The sequence below is a fragment of the Pagrus major genome, chromosome 13 (genome assembly GCF_040436345.1).
Source record: "Pagrus major chromosome 13, Pma_NU_1.0".
Lineage (NCBI taxonomy): Eukaryota > Metazoa > Chordata > Actinopteri > Spariformes > Sparidae > Pagrus > Pagrus major.
This window is the reverse complement of record NC_133227.1, coordinates 533,493-559,939: the sequence shown is the minus strand read 5'-3', so window position 1 is coordinate 559,939 and position 26,447 is coordinate 533,493. Positions and strand designations below refer to the sequence as shown.

At 42.0% G+C, this 26,447-nt stretch overlaps 5 protein-coding genes across 6 annotated transcripts; 1 reads left to right on the top strand and 4 right to left on the bottom strand.

The window, feature by feature from the left end:
• The first annotated feature begins 851 nt into the window (after nucleotides 1-851).
• On the top strand, nucleotides 852-3,793 carry LOC141007227 (methyltransferase-like protein 27). Its single transcript, XM_073479578.1, has 5 exons — nucleotides 852-932; nucleotides 2,006-2,134; nucleotides 2,230-2,365; nucleotides 2,625-2,717; nucleotides 3,618-3,793. The coding sequence occupies exons 1-5, from the start codon at nucleotides 852-854 to the stop codon at nucleotides 3,791-3,793; spliced, it is 615 nt and encodes a 204-aa protein (XP_073335679.1).
• Nucleotides 3,794-5,860: 2,067 nt separating this feature from the next.
• On the bottom strand, nucleotides 5,861-11,066 carry LOC141006748 (claudin-4-like). Of its 2 annotated transcripts, none has more exons than XM_073478972.1 (2): nucleotides 9,095-9,570; nucleotides 5,861-6,860 (listed from the first exon to the last, which is right to left on the bottom strand). In XM_073478972.1, the coding sequence occupies exons 1-2, from the start codon at nucleotides 9,568-9,570 to the stop codon at nucleotides 5,861-5,863; spliced, it is 1,476 nt and encodes a 491-aa protein (XP_073335073.1). The 2 variants fall into 2 exon arrangements, with proteins under 2 accessions (XP_073335073.1, XP_073335074.1); XM_073478973.1 differs by lacking the exon at nucleotides 5,861-6,860 and adding an exon at nucleotides 11,058-11,066 and having other exon boundaries at nucleotides 8,938-9,576.
• A 2,396-nt stretch (nucleotides 11,067-13,462) lies between these two features.
• Nucleotides 13,463-21,880, bottom strand: LOC141007226 (claudin-4-like). Its single transcript, XM_073479577.1, has 3 exons — nucleotides 21,746-21,880; nucleotides 15,256-15,511; nucleotides 13,463-13,944 (listed from the first exon to the last, which is right to left on the bottom strand). Exons 1-3 carry the CDS (start codon nucleotides 21,878-21,880, stop codon nucleotides 13,463-13,465), a joined length of 873 nt encoding a protein of 290 aa, XP_073335678.1.
• A 1,726-nt stretch (nucleotides 21,881-23,606) lies between these two features.
• LOC141006755 (claudin-4-like) lies at nucleotides 23,607-24,192 on the bottom strand. Its single transcript, XM_073478980.1, has one exon. The coding sequence runs from the start codon at nucleotides 24,172-24,174 to the stop codon at nucleotides 23,617-23,619; it is 558 nt and encodes a 185-aa protein (XP_073335081.1). The 5' UTR covers nucleotides 24,175-24,192; the 3' UTR covers nucleotides 23,607-23,616.
• Nucleotides 24,193-25,323: 1,131 nt separating this feature from the next.
• LOC141006753 (claudin-like protein ZF-A89) lies at nucleotides 25,324-26,129 on the bottom strand. The gene has a single exon (XM_073478978.1). The coding sequence runs from the start codon at nucleotides 26,080-26,082 to the stop codon at nucleotides 25,450-25,452; it is 633 nt and encodes a 210-aa protein (XP_073335079.1). The 5' UTR covers nucleotides 26,083-26,129; the 3' UTR covers nucleotides 25,324-25,449.
• Nucleotides 26,130-26,447: the final 318 nt, after the last annotated feature.

The following is a 26,447-nucleotide window of genomic DNA, read 5'->3' as shown; positions in this document are numbered from 1 at the left end:
TTTACATGAGACAATACCATGAACTGTACTGACGTTAACAAACTGTAAATGTTGAGTCAAATCTGCATCAAACTACTGTATGCTGTAAAGCTTGAGAGAGGTTTTATTTATTCACTACATGATCCATATTGGGCATTTTTATGTTAATTGTTTGATGTCAAAATGAAATAAAAATATGCACCTAAAGTAATCAAAAAGATACCCAAGTTTTTGGTTTCTAATGTAAAGGGAATCATTGTAACATTTTAGTATGACAGTCCTGACCTGAATTATTTATTTTTTGTCACTTTGAGTCTTCTAAAAGAATTGAAAAAGAAAGAAGAGACAGTAATTATAATAACAGTATATTGAAAACACAAATGCATTTTTTTGCAGCAGAAAGATTTTCTCTTGACATTGCCTTAAATTCCATATGTTGAAGACTGTTTAAAAATGTTTTTTCCATCTGAGCCTTTATGAAAGGGTTAAATTTTCTGGTATCCCTGCCCTCTTTATCCAATCAGGACAGAGAACTCCATAAAAACGAGTCCTGTCTGCTAATGAATGCGAGAGAGCAGGATCATCCTGTTTGCTGCTGCATCTGGCGATTACGCATTCATGTGATGACATAGAGAAGAGGGAGGGGATTGCTAAGAGCAAAATAGTCTGGAATTTGCCTATTTCAGGTGACAGGTTTATAATTGATTCACAGATAAAAGTGTGTGGTTGACGAAACACCTATTAAGAGAGGAGATTAAAAAATTGTGAGCAGTTGTTGTACTCATGCTTCAACAGACATTCAACTCACTTTTGTCCCCTTATCTCATCAGATGGCTGGACAAACGGAAAAAACGTATGACACAGTGATAGGAATGTTCAAAGAGGCTCACGCTAAGACTACTGTTGGTGATAAATTAGCTTTCTATGGCGCCTGGGCAAACAGCTACGATCAGGTGGGTTAACTATGAGGCTCTTTTGAATCATTGGTACCACACTCTTTGTCCCATTAATGACGTGTCTTCGAAATAGTAGTTCAACCATATTCTCATGTCTGTTTTAACCCCACTGACGTTTAGAGGACCATCGTAATAATACATAAGCCATCAGTCTTGTCTTGAATGTGAAGTAAGAGGTTTTTTCAGACTCCCAAACAAATGTAAAATCAATATCAGTGTGTCTTATACTTCTTGAACAGCATGATTAGTTTTGTTATTCTGGTTACACTTTATGTTAGGGTGCATATTAACCATTAACTAGTTGCTTAGCTGTTAGCATGCATGTAAGTAGCTTATTAGCTCTTTATAAAGCACTTAATGAAGAGTAATTTGTAAGATATGGCTAGAATTTGTATTAAAACATCCCAAAAAATGATAGAGCATGATGGTCTGATAGCCGCCATACTTTCAGCTGGCAGGTATATGCCAGTTGTTAGCATAATAAATGAACAAAACTAATCGACAAAATGTCAAGACATATCCCAACAGAAAAATACAACCATAGGCTATGGCCTACCCTCTGAATTCACTTTTCACTTTTACCAAACTAAGACGAGCTTAGTTGCCTCATTAACTCATCATTAAACACACTTCATTCCAACTCGCAATACACTAAATAAAACTCAACAACACAGTCTTGTTTGTCTCACAATCACCTGTGGTTTGGTCGAACAAATTCTCAATTCACAGTAAAATGTGAAAATATTCTAGCTCCATACACTGTCAGACTCTCTGCTGCTTCACACCTCTCCCGTCTCCACCCGCCGTGTCTTGTCGTCCCTGAAGTCATAGTCAAAACCACTGTATCACCTCTGTAATGTATCCTGTTGTCCAGTCACAGTTCGGTGCACAGCCATGTTCACTTTCAGGCTGCCAAATACAGTTGCCCTGTTATCTACTACTAAATGGTTTGGCCCTTGAAGCCTTTGAATGAACAGTTGTTAATTGAATGTGATTCATTTCTGTGTTAAGGATTATTGGAGAGTCTAGTTGTAAGAACCACTTTGCTCTTTTATTCCTACCTCGAATAGGATATAGCTGTTATTGACTATAGTGGTCCAAGTCTTGCAGCTAAGAGCCTCTCCGCCCATTTCAGTGGTGACCGTGAAGCCGCTGTTGTGCTGGATGTGGCCTGTGGTACAGGACTAGTGGCAGAACAGGTAAGAAATGCTTTTCTTAAATCAGCTTTCAGTATCAACACTTCATCATTTTGAGCTTAGTGACATGTATCTAACCACGCGTGTGCATTTTACAGATGAAAACTTATGGTTTTAGAAATTTTGTGGGCATTGACGGAAGCAAGGGTATGTTGGAGGAGGCCCAAAGGAAAGAGCTGTACCAAGACCTCAAGCAATGCATTTTGGGAAAACAGCTGCTTCCTGTCCAAAGACGTAGAGTAATTCTGTCAAAAACTTTCGGCACATGTTTAGCAACAAATGAAGTGACTATGCTTGATGTAATGGAGCCACCCACAATGAACCAACTAAGAATTACCATCCTACTTTGCAGCTCTTATTGTCAGCTTGGTGTGGAACCAAAAACAATGAAATGCAGCTTCATTGAGAGGAAGTTTGAAAGAGATGGGTTTTTTTTTAAAATCTGCTTATAGTGTTAACTCTCTCTTTACTGCCTCTTCACTTGCTTGTGCAGGATCATTTGATGTGGTTGTGATATGTGCTGCGCTGAGTGTCCATCTGGCTCCTTTCACTGTGGTCAGAGAGCTGTGCAACGCCTGCAAACCAGGTAAAATTTTGTGGTGGGGAGTGGGGACTATAATCCTCTTCAACGTCTTCAACAGCTCATATGACCTGTGGTGTCCCTCAAAGCTCCCTTATGTTTTCTATGTATATGCTGCCAGGTTATTTAAAATCATAATATGTCTTCCCATTTTTATGCTGACAACGCTCAGCTATATATGCTGCTAAAACCCTCAAATCCCTAACAGCCTAGCTAAACCTACCACCTGTAAGCTGTTCATGCTTTTATCTATTCTCAATTTGATTACTGTAATGGACTTCACTCCAGTGTCAGCCAGGGCTCCCTCCACAGTCTCCTGCTTGACTCATTACTGGTAGAAAAAGGCATGACCACATTACTCATGTGCCTACCTCCCTACGTTGACTCCCTGTTAGTTTTAGAGTTGTCATTTTATTACTTACATTTAAAGACTTGACAGTCTTGCTCTTGAATACATTTCAATGTATTAACCTGGTAGGAACCCTCAAGTCCATTTAGATCTGCAGATGGAGCCCTCCTGGTTAATCCAAGGTAACAGTTAGTGACAAAGGCCCCCATCCTATGAATCTCTCTGTCTGCTGAACTGAGAAATAGTATTAATCTCTCCATAAAACATTTCTTTTTGTGCAAGCTTTTGGAAATGTTTGATACATGTTCTTATATTTTTGTAATTGATCTTATTTCACTGTTCTTGTTTATGTCCTTCATGTTCCTGGCTTTTTTTCCCTCTTTACATCTTTAGTGTCTGGTTTTATTAACTTTTGTAAAGCACTTTGTACCTTTGTAAAGAAAAGTGCTTTATAAATAAAGTTAATTATTATCATTATTAATCCTTATTGCATGAAAATGATTTTTTTTTTCTCATGTGTCACACACCAGATAAGTTGTTTCTGTTGTTTCTGCTAGGTGGCTATGTGGTAATGACATGCTTTCACAGCCCTGAAAACCTGGAATACAACACTGCCCTGGAGTGTGAGCTGAAGCACATGGAGAAAGAGGGGCTCCGGAGTTGCGTAGAGTGCAATGTGACCGAAATCCAAAAAAGGAGAGCTGGTTCTGTGTACCTCTACAAGACAGTGTAGCTGACTCATGTTTCATGACAAATTAGGCAATTGCTGTCAAAATAACATTTTATTAATGTTATTTTTTTGTGTTTGAGGTTAGAATGGCAAAAAAACACAAGAAACATGCAAAAATATGTACTGAAGCTCTGAAGCAAAATATGGTGGTGGTGTGTGATATAACATGCAAGAAACATACTTGGTATTTGAAAATATCTGAAATAAAATTTGCAAAGAAAAAGAATTTAATATCAAAGTTATTATGATGATATAAATGTAAAATGAAAGTTTTTGCATCAATAAAAATTTCTCCAGGAGTGAATTTTAAGTGTGAAGTTAACCTCTCTTTTTCCTTATTTGTCCTGTACCTATACCAGACTTGATATAGATCTGCACTGATCTGGGTGTACACCTTCTTTGTTGCCACTTCTTTTAACTCTAAATAACTGTGATGTGTTTTTTTTTCTTGTTTGGTCTTTTTTACAAAGGGTTAAGCACTGAAAAACTCAGTTTATCTGTTTCATCAGGATTGTGTGGTTTTGATCAAATTTGATTGACAGTGACTGAAACATCCCATCACTGTCATCAGTGGCTTAATCAGATGTTGCTTTCTGATGGGTGTGCAGAAGTAAGTGATATCATCATTTCCTAATTGAGTCAGAGGAACCTTAAAAAAAAGCTGTCACCCAGCCTGGCACCAAAGCAAGATACAGTGACATGATGAGCCTTCTTCTTTTTGAGGGTCCTTGACTGAGTCCTAGGGTCTGATGTGTCTGTGTGCACCACTGACCACAAGATGGCAGTGTTTTACGCTATGAGATGAGCATTATGATCAAAGTCATGCTGCACAGCTAAATATTGTTCAACTTTATTTTAAATCTACACATCAGCAATACCACACATCAGGCAGAATTTTGGGGAGAATGTGTATAAAATTACACACAAGACATCAAGAATATTTATTCTTGTATAACCTTATAACTCATACTATTTCTATGTATTTATGGACTTACAGTATCTAGTAAATACAATGTTACAGGATCAAGTATCTACACAAAGTCTTCTCTAAAGTGAAACTTGTATTTTGCATTTTGAAATGATAGCACCTGACTAGATAATGATGCTACTGTACATTTGAATATGAAAAAGTACAAGGGCCTGTTCCATGAAAATGATTGACTGAAACTAAGTTCAAATCCTCAACAAACACATTGTGCCTCCTTCCTCTGACGCTGCACACTAACCATACTCTCTGTCAAACCAGTTTGTCCTGTGGATTTTAATAGCCAGGGAGAGGACTGAAAGTCCAGGGGGACGCAGTCAACCTCAAAGAAAAGGCTCTTTTCACCTCATGTATGACATTTTTGCAATACAGTTAGATAAAAGAAAAAAGGATATGACTTGCTTGATCAAATTACAGTCATTTATCGAAACATAAACATACGAATATCTTTCAGTGTTACATGTCCAAATAAGATATTTGAAAACAAATTTCACAGTTGTGACAAAAAGCAACATCTTAACAGAAACTCCTGTTTGCAGTTGATGTCATACAGTAAGTGTAACTTTAAAATTGCAACAGAAACCAGAAAAAAGTCTGAGGTAAAATTCTTTATGGGGACGGATTCATCCTTATATAGTGCATTTAAACAGTGAGGAAAAAAGGATATCAGTTAACACACGTTATTATTTGTCATTATTAAATAATGATTTTTATTTAAAGAAATTCTTGAAAAAGAAGACAACGATGGCATACTTCACTTGTACCTGGATTTAGTTTGTTTTTGTATTTGGTTTATATTCAGATTTAGTGTTAAATTATATCACTGCCATTCTCCTGCATATTGGTGAACATAGTCCAGACCTTTTCTCCTCTGTCCTTAGATCAAAACAACATGGCGGAGGGGCGTCCTGGCAGAGCCTGTGCCCCACATATACCAAGTCCTCAGCTGGGGCTTCAATTCCAGCCTGAGTCTTCTCTTCTCAAGGCTAAAAGCCACCCCAAAAAATCGTAGAAAACATCATGGTGGAGTAAAGGTCACTACTTAACTACAGTGCCACACTTCATTAACTTGTTATGTGCCCACATTACAGGTATGTTCTTGTTGGATTTGAGGACGCATCCTCATTTTCACCCTCAACTGATAAATTCTCTTCCATTTCTGCTCGTTTCAGCTGAGACTTTGTAGACGGCACGTCACTGTCTTCAGATCTTGTTGACTCCAGTCTTTTCATCTGAGACTTTGTTGATGGTGCCCATGATCTCTCTGACTCCTGCCTCGAGCCCTGCCCTGACTTGTCCTCCCAGGGAGGTCTTGTGTACAGCTGAGACTTTGTTGATGCCCCCTCGTAGCTTTGAGACCTGGGCATCACGGCTCCAACAGGCTGAGACTTTGCTGTTGGTACACTGCTCCGGTGAGGACCTGCCTGGGTGGACCCGTTGGAAGAGCGGACCACCAGGTAGCGGACCGAGGGGCTCTTGTCTGTGTTGTGGGCTTTGAGTGGACATGAAGAACTGATGAACAAACCCCCTCCCAGAATTAGTAGGATGGACGCTCCCCAGCCGATGTAGAGACAGGCTCCAATCTCCCTCCTCTGAGCGTCAATGGAGGCGCTGTAGAACTTCCTCACGACGGCCCCGGCCGCCCATGATGTGGGAATCAAACACAGCAGCCCTGTGGCAATCAACACTGCCCCTGCAGCTACAGCCACCTTCCCCTTAACCCCTTCTCCTTCTTCATCCAAGAAGCGAGTACACTTCCCTCCAACGAAAGCCAGAATGAGGCCCATGCTGCCTGTGGCGATGGCGAGGACGGTGAGAGCTCTGGCGGCCTGCAGGTCTGCACTGAGAGCAAGGAGAGACTCGTAAGGTTTACACTGGATCTGTCCTGTGCTCTGGACCACACAGGTCATCCAGATGCCCTCCCAGATGGTCTGGGAAGTGACGATGGTGCTCCCCACGAAGGCTGTTACCCGCCACATGGGCAGCATGCAGCTGATGATGACCCCTGCCCAACCCAGGAGGCACAAGGCGCTCGCCAGCATCTGCATCCCCAGAGAGGCCATGATGAAGAGGTGGAGGAAAGACCTCTGAAGCCGCTCGAGATATCCTCACAGTCCTTTGAAAAGTGCAGAGATGTTTTTGATCTTCTTTTGCTTTCTCTCCTGGGCTCTCTGTTCACTCTTGTCTTCGCTTGTATCTTTCCGTGGTCTTTTCTTTCTCAGTCTCTCTCAGCATGTACTGTTGCAGTTTTCATACGCCTCCATTTTTGTGCATTTCTCCAATTATTTTTTTCTTGCCATTGTTGCAGTGTTGTGAAGAAGTCCTCCCAGGAACACAGAGTCCTGACCGACTACTAGTTGTCAGTCCAGTCTCCAGGTGTGCCTCACTTCAACTGCAGTTCATTTGTTTACAGCCTTCTCTCCCTCTCACCCCCCCCTCTTCCTTCATGTCCCTAACTGCTGTCCTCTCCTTCCCCCTCTCTCTCTTTATCTCTCTACCTCAGAGCGTTCTTTCTTTTCTGTCACCTGAGCGGCTGCCTGTGTGCTACTGTCCAGGTGAGGATGCACCACACCTACTCTATTGGGAAGAGAAAGGGGAGGAGGTTGACAGAAAAACAGAGAGAGAGAGAGAGGTAGCTGTGAAACCGTGACATCATCAATTCCCTCCCTCATTATCTTCTTTTGACAAGATTATTTTGGAAATATCTTGGACGAGATCACTTTGAATGAGATAAAGCAGAAAGTATGATCAGCCTCTGGGCATTAGACTTGTTTAGATGATTCACACTCTTGAGGCGCTGCATCGTTGTCTTTTTATTCAAACAGCAGTGTGTTTGCATGTGTATGTGTGTGCACTTGTATTTGTGTAACAAAAGGAGAATGATGTGAAACATAATCTCCTGGGAGAGAACCAGTTTCATTCTAGCAGCGTCGTCAATGCAGAAAAACCTGTTTGAAACATGCAAACCCCCTCATCCACACACACACACAAAAAAAAAACACACACACACTCACACATTTTATCCTTTATCCTCGCTATTCTTGTTTTTGTCAGTTGTGGGGTCCATAGTTTTTTTAGTCACTTGTGAGATCTGAAAAAATTTGAATAAGATTAAGAGCCACAGACCAGACACACACACACACACAGAGAGAGAGAGAGAGATACGCACACACACTTGATCCAGTCCTTGCTGTTCTTGTTTATGTCAGTACTTACCCTTTTAATCAGGCTCAAAATAATCTTTAATCTTGCTGTCCTTGTAAAGTTCAGAGGGATACTTTTTGTGTTTATCCCTTCTTCCCCCACATCATTATGACACACAAAATATTCATTTGTGTTAAAAGGGACACAAGAAATCTCTTCCTCTTGTGTAAAAGTTCACAAAAATAATCAGCCTTATGAGATAAAAAGAGAGAATACTGGATACACATTCAAAATGAAAACACACACACAAACACACCGTTATCACTCACTCTGTTTATTAAGCAATGTTTCTCTGGCAGGAAGGACACACACACTGTCACACAACCTGTTTGTGAGGATTCTTTCAGGTACACTTGAGAAACCAGATCTACTGTTCAGCAAGTCTTTTGGCATTTGTCATCAGTGTAACAGCTCTTCCTTTTGAAAAATAAAACCCGCCATGACGAGATGGAAAATGACTTAAGAGAAATGTCACATGCTCACAAATGTGTCTTGGAGATGACATTTTGATACAAAAACAGAAGAAAAAAAAATACAAAGAACAACAGCTTTTTTAAATCAATCACATCATCATCGATATTCTACTGATTTGATCAAGAAAGAATAGCCAAAATATCAGGCTCAGACACAAACAGAGAATAGAGAAATAGAGAATATTCTGTGTACATAAACATAAACAAATAAAGAATATGAGGAAAACCATGTGAAAGTGTCCATAATGGTGTAAAATACACAAACATCCTATCCTCATAAATAGAGAATCAAAAACCTTATGATTCTTATGGATGTTTTAAAGTTAACACACTGATACTGCAGACGTTCCTATCGTCTTTAGTCACATTATTGACATTATTATTCTAAATGGTGCAACTTGAATCATCGTCAATCTTTATGAACTCTTTGTCTCTTTCCAACACACTGTCTCTTTCCAACACACTGTCCCAGTTCTGCTTAAGATCTAAACATACGCCTTGCTGCTCTCGACAGAACGAGCCTTCGAGTACTTTACATCATAGTTGTTCTCATCCCTGGGGGGACAGGAGCTGCAGAGGAGGCCCCCACCCAGAAATAGCAGCCCTGCAGCAGCCCAGCCAATGTAGAGCGAGGCCCCCAGCTCCCTCCTCTGAGCGTTGGTCAGGATGGGGTTGTAGAAATCACGAATGATGTTGTTGGCGGACCAGCAGACGGGGATAAGCACCATGAGGCCTGCAATGATGAAGATGATTCCAGAGGCGATGGCCACCTTGCTCTTTTGCCTTTCCTCCTCCACAAAGTTGGTGCACTTGCCCCCGACCACGCCAAGAAGGATCCCAAAGACTCCGGCGATGATGCCGATGATGACAAGTGCTCTGGCAGCCTGCAGGTCTTGAGGTAAAGCCAGGAGAGAGTCGTAGATTTTGCACTGCATCTGGCCTGTACTCTGGGTCACACAGTTCATCCACAAACCTTCCCAGATCACCTGAGCGGTGATGATGTTGCCGTTAATGAAGGCTGTGACTTTCCAGGTTGGGAGAGCGCAGATGATAATGCTCCCCAGAAAGCCGATTACCGCCAGGGCCAAACCCAGAATCTGTCTTCCACCAGACACCATGCTGAGGTCCTGTCGATCCCTTCAAAGAGGTGAGGTGCTGACAGCTGGAGTAATTTACCAGTAAGAGAGACAGAGGAGTGGGTGGTGGTTTTTATTACTCACTCAGATTTGACAGTGGCCTTGTTCTAAAAGTTTTGTTGTTAAAGGAGAAGTCAGAGGAGGAGTTTGCCTCTTAGATGAAACTGGTTTATGAAGAAATCTCACCTGATCAGATTTCTTCACAACACTTGTAGAAAGGAGACTTTCAGAGACCACTATAACGACAAAATGACAGACATACAGTACAGCCCACAAACTTAGTTTCTCATCAACACACAAGCTGTTCCGGACATTTAATAAGCTATTTGAAATAATTAATCAGTTATGAAGATGGTATAGTATCTGCCTGGATGGTATTAACTATGCAAAGAGGGACTCAACACTCAAAAAATGTCCGTGCACTGAAGTAACCTCAGTTTCAGTGTCAACTTCTACTTTATGGTAAAGGTGCACTATGTAGTTTTGGGGAAGAAATGTTAATCAGATGAGAAAGATCTTCATTAACTGATTTTTTTTAAGCCTTAACAAATTAATAAACAAATTGACCTTAAAGTACAACACAATTTCATACCGTTTTACTTTGTTTATATTTGGTGGACCCTGCCACCTTTGCCACCTTATTTTCCTCTGAGAACAGCTTGTTTATTCAGTTATGGAACAAAATAAATATTTCTGAGTTTGTATTATTACCTCATTTATATTGTAAATATTAAAATTCCAAGTTTGAATTTATTCTCCAGAACTACATAATGCCCCTTTAAGATAACACAATCTTGAGCCTATATTTATTTCCCAAAAGGGAAGTAAGCACAGGAAAAAGTAACAAATTAATAAACAACAGGAGACATATAAGAAACTAAGAATAGAAGTAAAAATAGAGACTATGCAGGAGTTTCACCTCCTTTTTTATAAATAACAGTGATGTGGCTGGTTTATTATATTCAAACAGTGTTCACCAGAATGATATATAATATGAATAATTGATGGTTATCAGTGTTAGTCTGTTTTAATAGAGAAATATAATGAAGTATATACTGTAATAAGGCAGAAAAATATGTTAAACTGATATTAAAATATGAGATTAAGTGAAATGTAATATAGTATAACATGATGTATAATAGGCTATAAAACAGCAAACAACATTGATTATTGAACATAATGTGGTATAGTGTAGTACAATATAATATTGTATAATATATAATACGTTAGTATAGTGTAACACATGTATAAATTAGTCCAACAGAGAGACATTAGGGAGGGTCAGTTAGTTTTCATTGATTTCAAATGAAATGTAAATATTTTTCAAACCTGTGTGTAGGATTGCGCATATAGTTATAGTTAGTTATATCACTTTATATACTAAAGTGACAAAACTTGATTACTTTCTATTACTTTTGGATTACCTCATTACCAAAGATATACACATGAAGACAAGACAAAATAAATATCAGTAGGATGACTAATCTAATATTGAGTGTGTGTATTTGGTTTCACTCAAAACCAGAGTGATGTTGTGTGAGACTCTGTGTGTGCGCAGATTATATCATTCTTTATTTCAAAATTGTAATCCTGTTAGTAATCCCCTTTTTTATTAATTGTATCTGTAATCTAATTACATCCCTTTTTCCCCCTAACTTTACCGTAATACGGATAACTTTTGTTTGTATCCTAATCCAGTGCATGTATTCTGTTACTCCCCACACTGCCTGTGAGACCATCCAGTTTAGGTGAACTATTATTGATTGATTAACTTAACACAACTATTTATTAACGTTTAAAAACAAAATTGAATCACTTTTTAGGGAAGTTCCTGTTGAGAAATCCAAGGTCTTACAGTATCACTGAAATATGTGACAGTCATTCGCAGTGAATGAACAGATGCTCTGAAGCTTGGCAAAGATCAGGTGAACGCATCACGTCCAGAGAGATCACAGTGCCAACCGATACCAGAGTGCAATGACATGTAGCTGACACGTGACAACATCCCTGCAGGGAAACAGCAGAGGGAGAGCGGCTTCACCACCAACAGCACCACATGTGTGATGTGTTCACTGTTCATTGTGTTGCTAAATGATGCAGCAGATATTCTCTAAACAGCAAAAGTGTGTCTTCAAACACAGATCTGAAATAATAAAAAGACACTGTACAATCAACAAACACTGACCAACAAAATTTTCATAGAGGCTGAATAAAAAACAAGATTACAGGAATTAAAGAAAAACAGTGATAGATACATTCATAACACACATGTTCAGCCAAGACTTTGGAAATAAGTTCCTGTTGATATTTCCTCTTGATAACTCAAAACTCCGCCCTCCAACTGACCTACATTTTCTCTGTCATCTTCCTACAATAATTCACATCAATTAACATGTCATGAAGTTCGCAGCTAAACCATTTCATTGAGTGAAAACTGTTTTGAGTAGTGTTTATTTAAGGGTACAACCGTACTTGTCCATCCTCTGGCATATGAATTATTTTTGTTAAAGGTTGAGATCAGTGAACACACTCCACGGTCTTCATATAGAGGTTTCCTTGTTCCTTTATTTTCATGTACGCACCTCATTTTAAAACCTAACCTATAAATCATTATACATGTCATACTGTATAAGTATTACCTAACCTTAATTGCTCATTAATGAAAGCTAATTGTTACCCTTATTGTAAAGTTGATAATATGTATTTTTTAAGTAACATTTTACACAATTTAAAACTATTCATTTATAAAAACAAAAATGAACTGTTATCTTTTAATGAAATGGCTTAGCTGTAAACTCCATTACAAATGTTGATTAAATTTTAATCAAACATATGTGTGATAAACATGTAAACTTTTTTTGTTGACAGTTATAGAATGCTTATTTTTGTATTGATTTACTTTTAGTTCATGCTCATTACTTTATAAACCGTTACATAATGTATAAATTAATGGTGTAGTTAACATGAGCACCTTCAGCAAACACACCACGAAACACATTAGTTAACTATTAATGAGCTATTAGTTAATGAGTATTACTGTCCTCTGTCTCCTTATTGTAAAGTGTTACTAGTCCTCTCCGACGATAAATATTATTTCTTATCTTGAAAATGCCAAATAAAAAATTGCATTTCTGCAACAGCAAATATTTCTACTTTTATCTTAATCTGATTTTAATCTGGTTTCTTTAGATTTTACATGATATAATTATATATAAATTGGCCTTTTATATTTTGCTTTGCCAGAAAAAAACATACATAAAATGTGGTCCTCAGCATTTTGTCATCACAGCATTTATAACACCAATAAATCTAGAGGAATGAACTGGGGGATTGCTGACCATCATCTACTGCAGGTAATCCACTGAGTAGGGATAAACACCTCATACAGCCTCACATCAAAAGACCCCAACTATCCCTTTAACCACTTAACATACAGATTACTGTTTTTATTTTCCTACAAATAGCTATAAAGTTGTTAAAATAATCTTGTTTTTCAGTCTGTATGATATATGATGTTTATAATTTTCAAACCTGGGACTCTTTATGGCTGCACCATTCCAGCTTACTCGTCTTTTCATACATAGTTCCCCAAAATTTGGCCTGACATATTTCATATATTTGGAAAGGCATCTCTCTTTATTGATCTGTCCAAAGAAAGTATTATTAACATACAAACAGTGACCACAATTGACATCAAAGTGATTTTTGTGTTCAGTTACTCTCAGAACAATGATCCATGCAGACCCACCCATCCAGATTTACTGCATGCTATAATCATTATTACTCTGCGCTGCTGTAGCTTCGCTGGGAACATCATGCACCAGATTTGTGAATAAGCTCTTCCCTTGTCTGGTGTCCCGATGTGTTTGACGGATTACTGCCCAAAGTCTCCCGGTGTCGTCCCCTGAGGCTGATCATACATCCCACTCCAACTCTGAGCTTTATTCAGGGAGTTATAATCATGCACTTGGGCTACGCGGTCGACCATCCTCCTTGGTGAATGACGATCAAACATCCTGGAGTTGTTTGATCTCATGGCATCAGACTTCAGAGTGGCCATGCGGGATGAAGCATCGCTGAACTGAATGTTTGTGCTGTACGGCATGTAAGAGTAGTAGGGAGGTTGGGTTCTCTCCGTCTCCCCGCAGATGAAGCAGATCAGAGCACCACCCAGCAGGAGCAGCAGGGAGGAGGCCCAGCCGATGTAGATGGAGGAGCCCACCTCTCTCTTCAGGGCCGCAACCACCAATGGGTCATTGTAGACTAAGATGGTTGCTGCTGCTGACCAGCTGACTGAAACCAGGCAAAGGATGCCAGCTAGGACACACAGAGCTCCACCCAGCAGAGACGCCTGAACAAACAAAGGATATCAGTGATTTAAAATGATTTTCATGAGTTTTTTGTTTTTAGAAAAACGATTGAGACCAACATGGTGACACTGAAAAGGTTTTGCACACCATGGCCATTTTTTCACAAGATACTCATCTTAAATAATAAAATAATTTCAAATTGTGGGGAAAACGGTTCCCTCAGTGTTTCTGCTTTCATTGATGGAGAATTGTTTTCAGTCTGTTTCATCTGTAACTTTTTATTTGTTTGCTTTTGTTGCTATTGTCATTTAGATGCATTTATTTTTATCTATAACTATTTATCTTTGTTTTTTGTTTTTATTGTCCTTTACATGCAATTTTAAAATGTCATCAATGTCTTGGCTTAAATGCAATGCATGTCTCTGTAAAGTACTTTGAAATGCCTTGTGTCTGAATGGTGCTATATAGATAAACTCGCCTTGGCTTGCCCTAGAACTGTATTAGGTTTTCTGTGTTTTAGTGCCCTCTACCAAGGCTGGATTACAGACTAGTTACTTTACCTACATCTAAACCCTAACCACTATCATGTTTATATTCCCATATATCCCATGCTATGATTTATTTCATTACATTGATTCCCTTCAGAGACCCAGTCTGCACAATATGAAATAGGGCTGCAACGAACAATTATTTGAATTATATTTTTTTTACTCTATCAATTAATCATTTAGTCCAGGGGTGCCTAAACATATTAGTCACAGGTCTGCATCTGATTTTCATATTCACATCAGGGGTCCAGAGTGAATAACGATAACAAATGAACATTATTAGATTAATTAGCATCAAATCTCTCACATCTGTCGTCTCTAGTGTTTAATTATTAAAAATGATGCAGTGAAACAACTTGAAAATGATCAGAGATCAGGCACCTGTTTTACAACAATATGGTTTGCTGATAACAATTTTATTTTTTAATAGCATATGTAAAAAAGAATGGTTAATTTTCATTTTAGCAGTTAGTTGTTAAAAGTGTTGTAATGAAAGAACAAGTAGGTAGCTATTTATTTCCACAAAGTAAAAAAATAAAACTTTTTTATCAACTTTCGTAGCCATTCGAAGATACAGATACAGTCACACTCAGCATCACTAAAAATATATTGATCATAGAAAAATTTAATGCGAACTGAAACTGTTACACTTCATAACATATTTTAGTCTTCATAATACGAGATGTGGGCTGAGACTGGGGTTGGACTTTAAGAAGCCCTGCTTTACTCAATGAAATGTCAAAAAAAAAAAAAAAAAGCTGAGAACAATGCATCTATTAATCGTTTAACTGACTAATTGTTGCAGCTCTACAACTTCAGCACCTTCTTTCTGGATGAAGAGGTGGTCGGAGGCTCTAAAGGGTCAGGTGGAGCGCCGCTGCAGTTGACCACGCCTCCTCCTCCGAGGGTGACGATGAAGCCCAGGAGGCCGGCGAGGATTGAAAGCAACGTGAGGGCACGTCCAGCCTGGATGTCGAAGGTCATAGTGTTGGATGTTGTGTGTCTCTTGCACTGCATCTGACCTGTGGCCTGAAAGACGCAGTGTAGCCACAAACCATCCCACACCTGAGACAGAGACAGAGGGAGATTTAAGAGGCTGGACAAGATGTTTGTTTGATGATTGTCCATAAACCCCAATTTCAATTTAATGTTTTTTATTTATTTTTGTTTCTCTGTAAGTCAAAGGATGAAAACAATGTCAATGTCCCAGCTTCTTATTGTCACACCGCGGTGAGGTTTGTCTCGTCTTGGGTTTTTTGTCTCGTTACTTCCTGTTTTATTTTGAAATCTAACTCTCCTCTCGTTTCAGGTCACTTGCCCTTCCTCATGTGTCACCGGTCTGATTGTCTCCCCTGATCCCTGATCGTTTCCACCTGTTCCCCATTTCCCTCATGTGTATTTAGTCGGCGTCTTCCCTTTGTCTTGTGCCGAAGTGTTTCGTTTGTCCGTGCACCTAAGCCTTGTTTCCTTGTCATAGTCCGCAATTATTATCGAAAGTATTATCCTGCCACGTAAGTTGTTGTCATTTTCCTCTTTAAAAGAGTGATTTTTTGTTATTGATAATTTCTAAGTTTAGTGTTTTTTTCTTGTGTTCTGATATTACTGTTTTGCCTCCCGCTTGAGGAGTGAATTTTGTTTAGAGAGTTTTAGATATTGTAGAGTCCCTGTTGAGGTGAGCCTTTTTCTTTGATCCCTTTTGAGTAGATTTGGTTTTCCTCCTTCGGGAGCGTTTTTGGTTATTTATCTAGTTCTTGTTTCTCCTTGTGAGAGTGTTTATTTCTTAGTCTAGTATTCTGTTTTGTTTGTTTCTATTTTAGTGTTTCCCTTCCTTGATGTGTTTTTCCCTCTTTGGGATATTCATTTTGACTCCTGTCATTATAGTCAGGATACTTACTGATAGCCAGTATTTCATAGCCTGTTTATTTAATCTCTCTTTGAAAGAAGAAATTGCCTTCAATAAAGTGAGCTTGATAACTTTATCCTCTGCTTCTGAGTCCTCATTTTGTCCTGGCCTGACATTACACTTCGGCCAGTATGGACTCAGCAGGGATAGATCAACTCGCTGCTGCCCTGCGAGCCCAAGAAGCCCGGCTTTCTCGTCAGGAGGAGTTCCAGACCGCCATGGCCTCCCAGATGGGGCTTCTATCCTCTCAACTCCAGGGCCTGCACGATCATCTAGTGCAGACGAGTGCAGCACCCGAGCCTCCGGCAGTGGCAGCCACACCACCAGTAAATCCCATTCCCACTCCGACCATCATGGGAGCAACATGTAAGCTAGCTCCACCTACACGATTCTCTGGTGAACTGGGCTTATGTAAAGCCTTCCTCATAGACTGCTCCATACACTATGAGCTAAACCCCCAAGCCTTTCACACTGACAGATCAAAGATTGCCTTCATGATTTCCCACCTTGCCGGCAGAGCCAAAGCCTGGGCCTCGGCAGAGTGGGCCCAAGATTCACCTGTTTGCAGATCCCTCACCGGATTTGAGACGGCGCTGCAAAAGATCTTTGACCCGGTAACTACCAACCGGGAGAAGGCTCGGGAGCTGAGCGGACTGAAACAGGGCAACAACTCAGTGTGTGACTACGCCATCCAGTTTCGCACATTATCGGCAGAAATTGGCTGGAATACCACGGCTCTATACGACGTGTTCTTAAAGGGATTGGCGGCTCCTATTCAGGACCTTCTGGTTCCTTTAGATCTTCCCCCGGACCTTGACTCACTCATCGCTCTCGCGATCCGGACGGATAACCGAACACGTCAACTCAGGCAGCAGCGCACCTTGAGACCCCTTCGCATGCAAACACCGGGATGGCCGACCACCCGGCGATCTCCACCAGAACAGCCTCATTTTCCTCTCCTGGAAGGAGAGGGAGAGCCTATGCAGCTGGGGAGAGCCAGACTATCACCGGAGGAAAGACAGAGGCGTCTACAGGAGGGTCGCTGTTTTTACTGCGGTGAACCCGGGCATCTCGTCTCCACCTGCCCGGCCAAAAGGACCACGGTGGTGAGTGAATTCAAGACCACAGACACTCCCTCACGTATTCTCACGACAGTCCAGGTAATACACCACACCACCACTGAGCTCAAGGCACTCATAGACTCGGGGGCTGATGAAAGCTTGATGGACTGGGAATTAGCTAAACGACTGGATCTTAACACAGAGCTTCTAGCTAGACCCATCAGAGCTAAAGCGCTTAATGGACAGGAACTTTTTACAATCACCCACATCACAGATCCTCTCAAAGTGTGCATTAATGATCACCAGGAGAACATTCGTTTTTATGTATTCACCTCACCATCACAGACCCTCATTTTGGGACAGCCATGGCTATCACGTCACAATCCCCATATAGATTGGAGAACGGGAAAGATTTTGGGATGGGGAGGGGACTGTGCGCGCAACTGTATGAACCTTTCAGTTCGGGAGGAGGGAATCGCAGACATTAATATGGTCTCTGTTAACCCCGCCACAGATCCCAACTACCCGGACCTGAGCTCTGTGCCATCCTGCTACCACCACCTCAAAGAGGTTTTTAACAAGGCCAAAGCCCTAGCTCTTCCTCCTCACCGCTCCTATGACTGTGCCATAGAGTTAATTCCAGGCTCCACCATCCCCAAAGGCCGCCTGTACGCGGTCTCTGGGCCCGAGAGGAAAGCTATGCGGGAGTACATCGAGACCTCCCTGAAAACCGGGCTGATCCGCCACTCATCATCCCCAGCCGGAGCCGGTTTTTTCTTTGTGGGCAAAAAAGATGGCTCACTACGACCATGCATTGACTACAGCCCACTCAACGACATCACAATCAAAAACCGCTACCCACTGCCTCTCATGTCATCTGTCTTTGACCAGCTTCAACAGGCCAAAGTATTCACCAAGCTGGATCTTCGCAACGCCTATCATTTGGTGCGGATCAGAGAAGGAGATGAGTGGAAGACCGGTTTTAACACCCCCAGTGGTCACTATGAGTACCGAGTCATGCCATTTGGTCTCACAAACGCTCCTGCTGTATTCCAGGCCATGATCAATGACGTACTGAGAGACTTTCTTGACCACTTCGTGTATGTTTATTTAGACGACATACTTATCTACTCCCCGAACCTGACTAAACACCAAGACCACGTAACCCAGGTGCTAAAGAGACTATTAGACAACCAACTCTATGTCAAAGCTGAGAAAAGTGAATTTCATGCCGATACTGTCTCCTTCCTGGGCTTCATTGTAGCCCCTGGAAGAGTACAGATGGACCCGGCTAAAATTAGCGCTGTGGTCGAGTGGCCCACACCTGATAGCCGCAAGAAGGTTCAGCAATTTCTGGGTTTTGCTAACTTTTACAGGCGGTTTATCAGAGGCTTCAGCGCCATAGCTGCTCCTCTCCATGCTCTTACCTCCACACAGGTGCAGTTCCACTGGTCCCCAGATGCGGATGCGGCGTTTCGGATCCTCAAGCAACGCTTTACCTCGGCTCCCATTCTCACCCTGCCAGATCCTCAACGACAGTTCGTGGTCGAGGTGGACGCCTCCAACGAAGGGGTCGGGGCAATTCTCTCACAGCGATCGGAGCAGGACGGTAAGATGCATCCTTGTGCCTTTCTGTCACGGCGGCTATCCAAGGCAGAGCGAAACTATGATGTTGGCAACAGGGAGTTGCTGGCGGTCAAACTCGCCTTGGAGGAGTGGCGACACTGGCTCGAGGGGGCTGACCATCCATTCATCGTATGGACTGATCATAAGAATTTAGAGTACATCAAGAAAGCCAAGAGACTCAACTCTCGCCAGGCCAGGTGGGCGCTATTCTTTAACCGATTCTCTTTTTCTCTTTCCTACAGGCCGGGGTCCCGAAACGTCAAACCAGACGCACTGTCCCGTCTCTTCGACCCCGAGCCTGCTGCCAAGGACCCAGAAACGATCCTCCCACTTTCATGTGTGGTTGGAGCACTGACCTGGCAGATAGAAAATGAGGTTAAGCAGGCTAATGGTGAGGCTCCGTCACCTAGTGGGTGTCCAGAGAATCGTTTGTTTGTCCCGATTGAATTGCGCCCACAGGTGATCCACTGGGCCCACACCTCGCTGCTTTCCTGCCATCCGGGTGTTCGAAGAACAATGTTTGCTATCGCCCGGAGGTTCTGGTGGCCCTCCATGGAGCCGGAGGTCCGGGAGTACGTAGAGGCATGTTCGGTCTGCGCCCGCAACAAGACATCCTCCGGGTCACGCATGGGTCTCCTGCAGCCTCTTCCCATTCCCTCCAGACCGTGGTCCGACATCTCGGTGGACTTCGTCACGGGGCTCCCGGTCTCACAAGGTAACACCACTGTCCTCACAGTGGTGGACAGATTTTCCAAAATGACTAGGTTCATTGCTTTACCTAAACTGCCCTCCGCCAAAGAAACGGCGGAGATAATGATGAACAATGTTTTCAAGATTCACGGATTTCCCAAGGACATTGTTTCAGACCGGGGCCCCCAGTTCATCTCCCGGTTCTGGAGGGAGTTCTGCCGGCTCATCGGAGCGAAGACCAGCCTGACTTCGGGTTATCACCCGGAGGCCAACGGCCAGACCGAACGCCTAAACCAGCAACTGGAAACCGGCCTCCGGTGTCTGGTCTCTCAGAACCCCTCAACATGGAGCAAACACCTGGTCTGGGTCGAGTATGCCCACAATACACTGCCCACCTCGGCCACAGGTATTTCACCATTCAAGTGTGTGTTTGGTTATCAGCCCCCTGTGTTCACAGACAACGAGCGGGAGGTGTCGGTACCCTCCGCCCATGCCATGGTTCGCCGCTGTCACCGCATTTGGGCCGCCGCTAAGCAGGTATTGATCCGCCAAGGAGACCGGGTCAAAAGAACTGCGGACCGTAAGAGACGGCCCGCCCCCGCCTACGAGCCAGGACAGAGAGTGTGGCTATCGGCGAGGGATTTGCATCTAAAAGTCCCTTCCAGAAAGCTGGCGCCGCGGTTCGTGGGTCCGTTTCCTATCACCAAGCTCATCGGTCCTGCAGCGGTCCGCCTTCGCCTGCCCCGATCCCTCCGTGTCCACCCGACCTTCCATGTAAGCCGAGTCAAGCCAGCTAAGGAGAGTCCGATGGTTCCAGCCGCTGCCCCGCCACCGCCCCCAGAAGTGATAGACGGCGGTCCGGTGTACAAAGTCAAGCAGTTACTAGCAGTTCGCAACCGGGGCCGTGGTAAACAGTATCTGGTGGACTGGGTAGGATATGGTCCCGAGGAGAGACAGTGGGTCCCGTCTAGACACATTCTGGATGAGACTCTCATCACGGAGTTTCACAGGGACCACCCTGACCAGCCTGGGCCGTCAGGAGTCGGCCCTAGAGGGGGGGGTACTGTCACACCGCGGTGAGGTTTGTCTCGTCTTGGGTTTTTTGTCTCGTTACTTCCTGTTTTATTTTGAAATCTAACTCTCCTCTCGTTTCAGGTCACTTGCCCTTCCTCATGTGTCACCGGTCTGATTGTCTCCCCTGATCCCTGATCGTTTCCACCTGTTCCCCATTTCCCTCATGTGTATTTAGTCGGCGTCTTCCCTTTGTCTTGTGCCGAAGTGTTTCGTTTGTCCGTGCACCTAAGCCTTGTTTCCTTGTCATAGTCCGCAATTATTATCGAAAGTATTATCCTGCCACGTAAGTTGTTGTCATTTTCCTCTTTAAAAGAGTGATTTTTTGTTATTGATAATTTCTAAGTTTAGTGTTTTTTTCTTGTGTTCTGATATTACTGTTTTGCCTCCCGCTTGAGGAGTGAATTTTGTTTAGAGAGTTTTAGATATTGTAGAGTCCCTGTTGAGGTGAGCCTTTTTCTTTGATCCCTTTTGAGTAGATTTGGTTTTCCTCCTTCGGGAGCGTTTTTGGTTATTTATCTAGTTCTTGTTTCTCCTTGTGAGAGTGTTTATTTCTTAGTCTAGTATTCTGTTTTGTTTGTTTCTATTTTAGTGTTTCCCTTCCTTGATGTGTTTTTCCCTCTTTGGGATATTCATTTTGACTCCTGTCATTATAGTCAGGATACTTACTGATAGCCAGTATTTCATAGCCTGTTTATTTAATCTCTCTTTGAAAGAAGAAATTGCCTTCAATAAAGTGAGCTTGATAACTTTATCCTCTGCTTCTGAGTCCTCATTTTGTCCTGGCCTGACACTTATCCCTTCATTTTCATGCAGTTTCATGCAGTCTTTAAGGCGTTTTAGTTGGTAATCAGATACAAAAATGTCAGATAAATGATCCAATTTTAAGACAATGAATTCGTGAATTGAATGTGTTTACGATGTATGTATCGATGTATATCGACTTACCGTTTGTGCAGTCACAATATTTGCTCCGACAAAAGATGTCTCACGCCACATTGGCAGCCCACATGTCACACACACTAACAAAACCCCCATCAGAACCAGCGTTAAGCCCCCAATCTGCCTGCCCTGCCCCGCCATTCAAGAAACGCAGCACCAAGCTAAAACCAGAGCTACAAAAACAAAAGCTAAGTCACCAGAAATATCCAGAAGTTATAATATTTCAAACTTCTTGTCAGGTCTTCAGAGGAGAAAAAGTCATTTCTCTTGTCTCTATTGAAATAGACTGTAACATCCTCCTGTCAGCTGTTATATTTTGCTGTTATGTTAAGTAGTCAGATGACTCAAAGATCAACAGAGATGTGCAAACGGAATGCAAATAGAGGCAACATGTTGGGTGTCCGTAAATACACAGAGTATTCAAACACCTCTGAGCAAATCAAGTTTTTCAGGCTTTTATACACAAGGAAACAGCGGGTGTAAAGCAAAGAAACATGTTTTTCCTTTATCTCTCCGAGATAAATCAACTTTTGTAACTTTCAATACACTAAAAACCTGCAGTTGTTTTAGAAAATATAGTGTAAGAAACTTCTGTACAAAAATACAAATATACAAAGTGAATTTATTGGCTTGTAAGGATACAAACATTCATCGTTTCCTTCACTTGACATGGCAAAGAATGACCAACAACTAAACAACTTAAACACAAACATATTGTTCATTCACTGAATACTGAGGGGGAAGAAGGTGAACTGTGACATCTTTCAACTTCAACTATCAACTTTTTTCACAACTTTTGTGTCATAAAGAGGAATAATAACTTTTTTTAGCTGATTTATTTTCCTTGTTGTGTTTCAAATTCATGCTGTAAACAACAAGAAATTTCCTCTACACACTGGCACTAAAAAAATACTGTGTAAGAATATGATTAAATCAGACCCCCATGGTCTTTGAAGGTCTTACAGGAGACTTATTATGCTTTTTTGTTTTCTTCTTTACTTCAGTGTGTTATACAGGTTCATGTGCATGTAAAAGGTCTTGAAAGATCACAAGGTCAAAGTCTGCACCAACAGAAGCTCCTCTCTCCCACAGAAAACACTGCTCCTGAAACGCCTCGTCAGTAGCCCCATATTTAGTTATGTGACTTTGTGACATCACACTACGTCACCATGTCACACATTCGCATAATTAATGCTGTGCAGCTAGTTTGGACACTTAAAAAATAGTTTAAGCACAGCTGCTCTGTTGTTGTTTAACGGTGCTGGCTCAGGCGTGTGTGAGCTGACCAATCAGAACAGACTGGGTATTTGGGAGGCAGGCCTTAAAGAGACAGGAGCTAAAACAGAGCGTTTCAGACAGAGGGGGAATACAGAGCTGCAGCACTGGACAGTATGAGAAAACTGATGTGTATTTTTTGACCATTACAGCATGTAAACAAATTCTAGTCGTAACTCAAGACAAAATTATGAATCTGAAAATGAGCATAATATGTCTCCTTTAAAAACTGATTATTCTTGCGTTTGAAGTTAGTGCTACATATTAAACACAAAAATATAAACTCAGATCTTTACATTAAACATCTTTTCTCAGTTAACATTTATGTAATATCATATAACTTCCACCAGACTTCATTTTCAAATCCTTCACTTAAAAATAACAGTAAACACTACAGGTCTTACTCATTGTTGTATACTTCAATATGCTACAAATGATCACATTTTACACAGATTTTGAGCTGATTGTAAAATGGCATTACAGTGCAGTTAGCTAAAGCTTAAAAAGGAGCTTTAATCAAAGACTAAAACAAAGAAAGTCGTTCACATCTGTATATTTTCAACTACATGGCATCAAGTGCTCTCTTCCTCTTCTCCTCATCCTCAGCATCTGGAGGTGCCACACAAAATCCCTCCTCCAATGATGAGCAGAGCTCCAGATGCCCAGCCCACATATATGGAAGCCCCGAGCTCTCCCCTCCTCTCCTGGGTGGCCAAAGGGTTGTAGAAACCTGTGATGATGCTGTGAGCCGACCAGCTGACGGGAATCACACACAGGAGCCCTGCCAATATAAACACCACACCACCAGCCAGGCCAATGTTAGCTTTGTACAGCCAGTCGTCACGGAAGAAGTTGGTGCAGCGGGCCCCGACCACAGTCAGCCCGATGGCCACCACGCTGACAGCGATGGAGACACAGATCAGAGCCCTGGATGCCTGCAGCTCCTGTGGTAAAGCCAGAACGGAGTCATAGGCCTTGCACTGTGAGTGGCCCGTGCTCTGGATCACACAGTTCATCCATAAACCTTCCCAGAAGACCTGAGCTGTGATGATGTTTGCCCCGACGAAGGCCGTCACCTTCCACATGGGCAGTCCGCAGATAAGGATGGTGCCAAGAAAGCCAATGATTGCCAAACACACAGCGACGAGTTGAGTCTGCATTTTAGCAAAAATAAAAGCAAATCCAAGGCAGATGTTTAAGTTTGCCACAAAGTCAAAGACAGCAACAAAATCTACCTTCAGTTGAGCTGAAAAACATTTTTACTTTCACTCTGCTGTAACAGCCGCTGGTTTGTGTTTTGCTAAATGGTTTTGCAGTTGCAGGTGTGTGAAAGGAGAGCAAACAGGGAGGAGACTCTGCTAGATTGTGGGTCAGGTTTCCTGCTTGTCCTGATTCCTGCTCACTATGAATAAGTAGGAGGAGCGGCTTTGTATGAAAAACTGCTTTGTGAACTGAAACATGAGGTTTTGGTCACCTTTTAAAGCTTTCACACATCTTCTAGTCAGACTTTTTATGGAAGTTAACTTTAAACCTTACAAGACATCTTATACAGTACGAATGTATGAACTTTTAGGGACAGTTTCTCCAGAAAAAAATTTGTATTGTAGTAAGTATTCTACCAGTAGCTTAGAGCTTGGGGGAAAACACGTAATACAAACTAGGCCTACAGTATATCACAACTGGTTCAATTAATGTTCACAGTGTACACACTTTAAATATGCTTGTTTTTTGTCCTGAGCAAGTGTTTGAGAACGGTTAAGCAATTGAATGTTTTAGCCAGTGTAGATCAACACGTACTCCCTCTTTTAGCTGATACCATGATTTTTATAGAAATTGCATAGTGTTTTTCTTGCACAACGAGTCAAACGGCCCTTTGCCTCAAAATTTACTCCCCACTGAACAAGACTGATCTTGGAAGCTAGTTTACTGGGACACTAAAATATGGAGGCCGTTAATTAGCAGCACCTGTGCGTTTAGTCCTAAATGTCTCAAAGACAATGCAATTGTAAATGCTGGAAAGAGTCACAAAACCTTATTTTTTTGAAGACATGTCTTAAATAGCATTTCATCCACCACTGAGACACTTTAACATTAAGGATAGAATCTGGCCTCAAAGTCAGCTGCTGAAATGCTTCTTGACAGCCTAAATGAGCCACAATGTCGGCATTTCTGCGTTGGCATTTTTTGAAAGTGGTCAACTCTGAAACAACTGGATTAAAGGCACCAATACCGAATAGGTTTGATTCTGCCGACCATCTTGACCTTTGTCTCCACTCAATACACCCACCACACAAAAAAAGAGAACCTGGTGATTATATGAAAGTTTAATTTAATAAAATAAATCAGTAAAAACCTTTAAAGTTAAGACCATTAAAACATTTCAGGGCAGTCTCCTGGAGCAGAGAGGTTGTAGACTTTCAGTACTTGCAGGCATTTTAAACGTATGCTCCTCCACTGGCTGCAGAGCGAGGGGCAGAATATTTGGCAGAGTATCTGCTGTCCTTACGCTGCTCACACTGACAGCAGAGAAGTGCCCCTCCAATGAGCAGCAGTCCTGCCGATCCCCAACCGATGAACAGCGACGCGCCGAGCTCCCTCCTCTGTGCGTCGATCATAATGGGGTTGTAGAAGTTCCTGATGACCTCGTGAGCAGACCAGGACACGGGGATTATGCACAGGATACCACCGACAATGAAGAACACCCCCGCAGTGATGGCCACCTTGCTCTTAGCCACCTCATCTTCAATACAGTTGGTGCACTTTCCGCCTGCCGCAGAAAGCAGGATTCCCATGAGGACAATCAGGATGGAGATCACAACCAGGGCGCGGGCCGCCTGCAGGTCACGGGGCAGAGCCAGCATGGAGTCGTAGACCTTGCACTGCATCTGTCCAGTGCTCTGCTTCACACAATTCATCCACAGGCCCTCCCAGAAGATCTGCGCTGTGACGATGTTGTTCCCGATGAAAGCAGAGACCTTCCACATGGGCAGGGCACAGATGATGATGTCTCCCAGAAAGCCGATGGTTGCCAGGAAGATGCCGAGAATCTGAAGACCTGCAGACGCCATGTTTGTCTCACGTTGAGCAGCGTGGAGAGTCAGCTACACCAGCAGGAACATACAGATTTGTTTCTCACCTGCAGCTTTTGTACCTACATGAAGGTGGTGGTTTCTTCTGATTGGTTGTTCAGAATTCCTCAAATTGAAAACACCTGTGGTCATTAAGTTAGTCCCAGGGATTCTGAGGAGTTTAAGGCTATCCACATAACAAAGGATTTGCTTCAGGTTTTGCTTTTATTTATTTTGCTGAAATATTCCTTTATATCAGTTTTTTTTCTTGCGAATCACAATCATCACACAATTTTTCTTCTGCTATTGTGTCTGTATGTGTTCTCTTAAATTTTATTTTATTATTCTTGTATCATTCCTTATTT